The 9,130-nt window shown below is 29.5% G+C and overlaps 1 protein-coding gene across 6 annotated transcripts in view; it reads right to left on the bottom strand.

The window, feature by feature from the left end:
• Positions 1–6,157: 6,157 nt before the first annotated feature.
• The window catches only part of AANAT2 (arylalkylamine N-acetyltransferase-like), a 21,677-nt gene continuing 18,704 nt past the window's right edge, over positions 6,158–9,130 (bottom strand). For 5 of the 6 annotated variants that reach the window (XM_008183988.3, XM_008183989.2, XM_008183990.3 and 2 more), the window contains one exon: positions 6,158–6,982. In XM_008183988.3, coding sequence (XP_008182210.1) covers positions 6,784–6,982 — 199 coding nt within the window. In that variant the 3' untranslated portion in view covers positions 6,158–6,783. The remainder of the gene's footprint in view (positions 6,983–9,130) is intronic. The other variant, NM_001161921.2, reaches the window with a different exon arrangement.

The raw sequence follows: 9,130 nt of genomic DNA on the forward strand, positions 1-9,130 counted from the left end.
CACCCTGCACCGCTAACCATTCATCTAAAATTTAAATATTTATAAGTTATAATCTATATATATATTATGTATATAAGAATCTAACTTGATATTGGAGACGAAGGAAACCGGTTTGTTTGTTTATTTATTATTGTTGTTGTTGTTGTTATTATTATTATTATTATTATTATTATTATTATTATTATTATTATTATTATTATTATTACTATTAATTAATTATTTATTTGTTTGCACTTACATTTTGCCATTTGAAATATATATTATTCATTGAACAAATAATTTATTGTTACATTTTTTCTACCTTATCTCTATTCTATAATAAAAATAATAAAATTTACTACTCAAGTGGTTGGAATTCAAAATGTAGGATATATAATTTTCAGAAATCAGCAATAACAATAACTAAAATATGTAATTATATTATATTATTTGTATAACCGAAAAATAGTCATATGTTTTTAAATTAAATTATAAAAAATCATTTCTTCCGGAGGAAGGTCGGGCAGCTAGTTTATATATAACTTTATAACTTATAAATATACAGGTAACTAATAAACTATACTCGTCCGAAATTTCATTTTTATAGATCTGAATATAGAGTATACTCCGAATTTCTCAATAATATTCTTTTTCGGAATAGTTATAGGAAATAAAAAATGTATGTTATCATTCAAAAGAGTTAAAAACTTAAGAAATTATAACGATTAACGATATAGTGAAAAATATTGTTTTGTCGTTTTAAAATTACGTAAAAGATTTATTTTTAAAAACATTAGTGTTTTCTGAAATAATGATTGTCTTATATATATTATAAACGAATCATCCCGTATGATCATAAGTTTATATAACAAAAGATAAACATGAATTGTTACTACAACCTGTGAGGTATACATTTTTAAATATTGCAACATCTAATAAAAATAAAACTGATACCGAATAATATTTGGGGAGTTAAGATTCGGGTCCCTCTACTCTTGCATACCTATGATGTCCACTGGGCAAAGGCCTCGAAATATTTTTTTACCGGGGCCTCAAAAGTCAAAACTGCAGTTATCGTTATCGGTGCCTATGATCTACCTACTGTATAATATACTCGTACCTACGTAATAATACGGATACGAAGCTAAAATAATTTATATTATAATATTTATTATTCATTTTTCATGCTAAAAAAAAACGTCTGATTGGCGGTGCGTACATTGAAAACAAACCTAAATGGCTTATGAGTTATGAATAATATAATATGGCAAGCAGACGATATATAGTGCTATATATAGTAGGACGCGTTTTCTTTGAGTCGGTCGTGAGTCGTGACGTATACAGACGCCATCGGATTCTCAATCGAACTACAGTTTTCCCGTCGCCGTCCACGAGTGGGTGTTTAATAATTTAGTGGTGTACAGTGTGACAAACAATATCTATAGTGAAATGAACCCTTTCGTTTTATGAACCTCAAGAGTCAACACTTCGCCTGTTGGCTGGTCCGACAAAACGCGTTGACAATTTACCGAGGGATACGCGAGTCGAGTGGCGCTTAAATAGCGGTAACTGTTGCATGAAAAATTGATTAATTTAATGGTTCAATAAAATTAAATGGACAAATCATTGTTCACTAAATCATTCGTTTAAGGGACCATTAGCTCACTACTGATTCATTATATAATATGTTTATAGTGATTGTTCATGCAACCCGGCATGATAAACGTCTAACCTCCTATTAATTAGACGCATAATTAGGTACCATACATTAGTCACCTAAGCTAGCTATATAGTTACCATTCGCAACTCACAAGTTCTTCGTAGGAATAATAGAGCGTAGTTCATACGCCGTAATAATTATAATTATCTTTTAAAAATAATGGGGAGAAATATGACGTGTCGTTTGTGTGTGTGATGGTGTGTCTCATCATAGAACATTAAGTTCCATGGTCTCGGGGCTCTCCATCTCCATACAAATTTTTATTATTTATACTTTGGTAATAAATACGATAGATTATAGCGGTAATCATTTAGATTAAAATTATTATAATCTATACCGTGTAATAAATAATATATTATTATATTTGGAATTTAAAATAAAGGACATTTATTTCAACATCTAGTGGTGAAATTGTTTTACTCATCTAGTCTTAAAGGAAGCTAGTAGATGGCGTTGCCAAATATAAATAAAAACGTTTATAGTGAAAGTTTTCTGATGTTCACTTGTTCACATACTTAAGGGGGCTGTAAGCGCTCTGTTTCTAAGGAGTAAACTATAGGCAATTAGTTTATCAGGTGAAGTCGCGTAGTGCTGTTGTGTGAGTAGTAAATAAACATTTGCGTGAGTGTCTAGCACGCCACTACTACTACAGTACTCTGTACTACCCCCAAATTCAACAACGATATTCATTATAATTTCCGAGAAAAAAATAGCGGTTCGCACGCGCATGAACAAGTCATTGCATTTGATGAAATAATATATTTTGTTCCAAAGAGAAACTAATTTTAATCAATCTAGACCTAAAAGCCTGACAAAAATACGTCAACTCAAAATTATCGGATTTCAATTCTGTAAGAACATTTGAGTTGATCGACCTTTTTTCTGGGTTATTGTGGAAGTCGATTTTAGAAAACTGTTTCACTTTTTTAAAAAATAGACACGAAAGTAAGTTTTTAAATTTTAAAAAAATTTAAAAACTAAGCTAGGACTTAACTATTTAAGAACAATTTTTAAAGAAATATCAAAAATCGATTTCCACAATAACCTAGAAAAAAGGTCGACCAAGACCAACTCAAATCTTTTTACAGAATTGAAATCTGATTATTTTAAGTATGCGTCAAGCCTTTAGGTCTAAAACGTGAAATAAATACGTCGCTTCCAATCTCCTTAACCAGTAACCAGTAAGTAGGTAGTAGGTACTGATAAAATGTAGTCCTATGAAGGGGGAATGACAGTACAACTACACCGAGTGTATTTTTTTGATAGGACTGAAGGAGTACCTATTGTTATATTCGAGTAATTTTTCGAAATTCTAATATATTGAATTATCATACGGGCTTCTTAACTAAAACATATTTATCGTACAACGATATTATTTATAATATTGCCATATGGGTAAATAACAACTCTCAATATTTCAGTTGATTTAAACAAAAATAACCGTCAATAATAATTTTCATTCTCAAATTATTCAATATTTGTACTTATAGGGAAAGATACTTAGATAATGACATCGTTAGTCGTTACTATACGTTTTTTTTCCCCTAAAACGTTTACCTCAGTCGACGAAGAGAATTACTATAGTCAATAGACAATGAGTAACGACTAACGAGTATAAATGGTCGTATGGAAAGCACTAATTAGTAATTAGTCATTACACATTTGTTTTGCCAATGTGAAATGTCCAATAGCGAAGAGAATAGAGCAGATAGCTGATTAGCAGATAGCTGCAATAGGGCGCTATCTACCTAGTCTTGTTTTGTGTTTCCTAAACATTATATAATAGGTACGTGTATGATAAAGATGACGGGATGTCATTTAGCCGTGATAAACCAAATTCCCGAGCTAATAAGCTGATAACTATTTAGTGCTGATGTATAAATCATTCGGGAAATGTGAAAATGGAATAATCAGTATTTAGCACTATGATGTTGAGATTTTCAAGTTAGTCACTTTTTAATTGGCGGGAACTCGAATAGTGTTGATGGTTAAATTTAAAGTGTTGATATTTATTTAAGGCTAAATTACAGGTTTTGACTTTTGGACGAGATACAATCATATAGGCGTGTCTAGTATGTACTCACAAATGTGGCCAACAAAAGTGGCATTTTAAATAACATAATATGGAGTCAGCCCCTGTAAAAAAACCTAAAATATTATTTTAGAAATTATTGCTTATACATCGTACATTCGTACATGACGTATGTCTCTCTTTAAAAAAATACCTTAAATGCATGCTGATTCCTGAACTCTTTTTTTAAGAATACGATAGTGTGCTAAAATGTTGTCCAACGACATATTATAACAGTGGCGAATTTTGACTCCGATGTATGGGCATTGGGCATGCTCATTTATCACAATGGATTACAGTTCTATTTAATATATATATATATATATAAGACTTTAATTTAATTAACATTAATTATATTACTTTAATTTTAATTATATTATTACAAAATTCATTGACGAAGCGCAACCGACTGAGCATGCCTTGGGTGGTTAGTACCGGCGGCTAAAGGTCTCGAAATAACCGGTATTTCACAGCGATAATAAGCGTCGTATAGCTTGCGCACTCAGCTATCGCATGCTCTATCAGTAAATGTTACGATACAGATAAGTATGACTGAAATAGATGGCATTTTTGTCATACAATATGATTCTTTTAAATACGTAATATTTTATTATCGATAACAAAATATTTTTTGTATTTTTATTAATTACGTTTTTATTGTTAAGCATGCGGCGCATGCTAAGCATGCCTGGAGAATTCGCCACTGTATTATAAATGTAGGCAATAAGATGCATAGCGCCATGAAATCAGAATCCAAACAATTTGACTCGTCGACGCTACGTGATAAATATTTTACCATTTTTACTAGTGAGTAGTGTGATATTTATTATTTATGTTATACTAACATTAACTAAAAGTTTTGTGAGAAGCTGATTTTGCAAGTATGGTCATAGGTAACCATAAACACGTCTATGCAGTGGCGTATCCAGAATTTTCTTTCTGGTGGGAGGTCAAGTTAAAAAAATATAATAATAATCTAGGTACCTATACTTAGCTGAAGAGTTTGTTTGAACGCGCTAATCTCAGGAACTACTGGTTCGAATTGAAAAATTATTTTTCTGTTGGATAGTCTATTTCAGGGCTTGAAACCATTTTCAAAACCGATTTCAGAAACCGTTATAAACTGTTTTAAAACCGAAACCGAAACCGAAAAAAATTGGATACCGGTATTAAAGTCAAAACCGAAACCGGAAAAATTGGATACCGGTATTATAATTTAAAACCGAAACCGAAATAAATTAGTTGCTTTATAAATAGTAACGACATAAATTAAAGTTACTAGCAAATACTATCTATGACAATTGACAATACGGAACAAAGAGTGATAATTGTATAGACGACATATTACCCTGAAAATACTTCAGAAACCGGTATACAAAACCGAAACCAAAACCGAAATTTCTTAATACCGGTATTGCGAAGTTGAAACCGAAACATTTAGAAACCGGTATTCAAAACCGAAACTGAAACCGAAATTTCTTAATACTGCATGGTATTGTTAAGTTGAAACCAAAATCGTAAAATTTCAAAACCGGTATACAAAATCGAAACCAAAATCGAAATTTCCTAATACCGGTATTGAAAAATTGAAACCGAAATCGAAAAAATTAATAACCGGTATACAAAATCGAAACCGAAACCGAAATTATTTCAATCGGTTTCAAGCCCTGGTCTATTTGTCGAGAAAGGCTATAGGCTATATAACATCACGCTACAACCAATTAATAGAAGTACTCAAACAGGGATTTTGAGATTTACGATGGAAATATTTGTTTATAAATGGTTGCTATTTGTTTAGGAGAAATAATTAATAGAAATAGTATTTATTTATTATTAGTTGCTATTGGTTAATCGGGCAGATCAGTTAAATTTGGTTTTTTTATTTATCGGATTTTAGTACGGTTAGGTTAGGTTAGGATTATGTATTGGTTGATTATATTAATCTACCGTATTATATCAAAATAAACTTGGTATAACTTTGATACTTTAGAATTAAATTAAACAGCACTGGGTCTGCGATCTTCCGCAGGTAGATTGCCTACCTGATAAGTGATAACACACTGCTGCGAATCAGAATTATATTCCAGGCTACCTACAGAAAAGTTAAAATAAATTTTGAACACCATACACCGAGTATTAAATAACGAATTGAACAAAGTTTGAGTTATATAGATTTGGTACATTTAACGGGCAACGAATTGCACAGGATCAGCTTGTATTAAATAATTTTAACAATTCTTATGTAATTAAATTGGTAATGACGTCCGGACCCCATGCCCCCCCCTGGCTACGTCCCTGCCTGGATACGCCACTGTGCCTATGTGTACAATTAAAAAAAGCTCCACCCAACCTAGTGAAATATTATTATACACAAACGCTTGAAAATACGTTAAAAAATGAAATAGTTCATACAACGCAGTTTTTATTTTTTATATTGTATTAAGGTAATATTTTGATTATACAGTACAGGTATACACATTTTTATATAAGCAGTAATATGATTTTCATTTATTTATGTTTTATTATATATAATGCATGTAGCTATTGTATTTGAAATTATTCAAAGGTATTAGAATTTAGTCGATTCAGGAAGGACTAAACATAAGTATTTTAAACATATTAAGATATGAAAAGGTATATAATATTATATTGTATAGACTTAGGTATCTATATTTATTATATGTACTATATAATAAGAGCTCATATATTATACTATAAAGGACAAAAGTTAAGCATTCTATTTAGTACACATAATATATTATAATTAAACAAAGAATATAGGTTATTGTATATAAACAATACAATAATGGTTATAATAATAGTCTCATAAATAGATAAATATTTTGGATTTAAGTATACAGCAATATACCATATATTATATGTTACATAATTTTTTTTCAAATGCCAGAAAGTATACATGAAAAGCTTCAACTAGGTATTTTATACCATTTATTAATTATTGGGATACAACTGAATATGTTTATCTATGTGTGAATTTGCTGTGATATTATTCTTACAAATGTAATACGAACACCTTTGAAGAATCGTGAGGAGGAGGAGTTTTAAAAATGACTTCACCATTTTCATCCAAATAGTCTCGAAAATACAAGGTATATATGCACTCGAAACCAAGCCTCTCTGCTGCTTTAGCCGAAAAATAACTGCTGCACTCGACATAAACCATTGGACATTCATTTTCCAACGCTAACTCTCTGAAAAGTATAATATAATGTATAATGATACTATCTATATCTAGATATTATACATCAATATTGATGTAATAAAGAAAACAAGTATATTTTAAAATTTATAATATCAATTATAATACTATAGCTATCCCGCCGGCATTGCCCGTGTCAGTAATTTGTTTTTTAGATTCTGAGTGGAACGATAAAATATGTAATGATTTACAATGATATGTGTTTTTTTATTTTTTGTTTTTGTTTTTTTTGTGTCTGTCATCACCTTTTAGGACAGTAAAAGTGCTTAGATTTTCTTCAACAGTATCTTTTCTGATAGAAAGGTGAATCTAGTTAGTACTTTGGGGGGTCAAAAGTAAAACTTTCCTAGTAGTTTTCAAAAGTGCCGTGAAAAACAAAAGAACAATTAAGGAAAACAGGAATTTTTACGCAAAATCTGTTTTCGAAAAAATCGATTTTGGTTTTTGGTGCAACTTTAAAACAAATGACTGTAAGTACATGAAATGTTGACTGAATTTTTATATTAGCATTTTCTATACACCGTAACATTTTCCAAATAATTTGACTTATTTTGAGTTGTTTACGGACATTTTCAGTTTCCGTTTTTTTTTCTATAAATATCAATAACATTTTATTTATAGGGTAAAAAAGCTTGAAAATTTAATACAAGGATCCTACTAAATTGTTACAATGACATTTGAAAAATGTTAAAAATTTTTAGTCACAGTTTTTTTATAAGCATTTAAAGTTACGGAAAAATTACGAAAATTAGCAAATTATTTTGAGTTGAGATATCTTAAAAATTTTTCTTTTTAAATGTTAGATTTTAAAATATAATACAAGAGTATTTATAGGTTTGTCTACTTTTATCAAAAAAAAAAAAAAAATGTCTACAAACAAATCAAATTTAATTTTTATGAGCGTTTGAAGTTCATATTTTTACAATATTGGACATTCAGTCGATTTCTCATGTAGTGGTTTTGTTTTTTTATTTAATTAATAGATACTTGAAAATTTCACTGAATGTTTACATTAGCATTTTCTATACACCATTCAATTTTTAAAATAATTCGACTCTTTTTGAGCAGTTTACGCACATTGTTTGTTTTCAATTTTTTTAATTCTTTTTCTATAAATATCAATAAAATTGTATTTGTTGAGTAAAAAAACGTGAAAATTTAATGCAAGGTTCCTGATATATTGTTATAATAGCAGTTAAAAAATATTAAAAATACATAGGCACAATTTTTTTTTATAAGCATTGAAAGTTCAAATTTCGATAAAGTTTATTAAATTTAAAATTTTATAATTATTTTGTTGTTAAAAATGTATACATTGTTCAACTTTTATAGCTAAGAATTGAAAATGTTTAACAAGGTTTCACGTTAATAGGTTATATATAAATTGGACGGTTTTTAAGAGATAGGGCTTAAGTCAATAACTTGATACTTTTCAGGAGACACAAAAAACATTATAACTTTGTAAATTTTAAATTTTTTAAAATTTTGTATTCATAATCATGTTTAATAAGTGTTTTGTTATTTTACTATTAAATATATTTTATTTTTTATTTATTTTCTTCAAATAACAATGACTTAAGACCTAGTGCATGTAATTTTATAAGACGTATGCCCTTTCGCATCATGACTTAAGACCTATTGCATATACCAGTTTGACTTGAGCCCTTTCGCATCATGACTTTAGACCTATTGCATTAAATTTTATAAGACTAATGCCCTTTGTCATTAAAATAAGTTATAATTAGTGACTTAGGCCTTTTCTCATAAAAAAAAAAATTCTGTACAACGACTTATTACCATACGTATTCTATTTTATCTCGTAAACCAAATCTCACATAGCATCTACAGTGGTACCATTCAACGCGGCTTGAAATTTCACACAGAATTAATGTATAAACTGAAAATGTCCAAAATTTACTTAAGCCTTTTCTCTTAAAAACCGTCCAATTACTTTGCTCACAATAATATCATCAAATATACTTAGTAATGTAACGAATGTCGTCATCGACATCGTACATTACTCCCTACGTTGAGCACGGCTAATATGCTGAGTGTTAGCAATGGCAAATGTGTATATATTATGTATGAAATATATATATTGCTGACGCGATGTTTAGCTTGCATCGTGTTAATTATACGA

This window comes from Acyrthosiphon pisum, chromosome A1 (genome assembly GCF_005508785.2).
Source record: "Acyrthosiphon pisum isolate AL4f chromosome A1, pea_aphid_22Mar2018_4r6ur, whole genome shotgun sequence".
NCBI lineage: Eukaryota > Metazoa > Arthropoda > Insecta > Hemiptera > Aphididae > Acyrthosiphon > Acyrthosiphon pisum.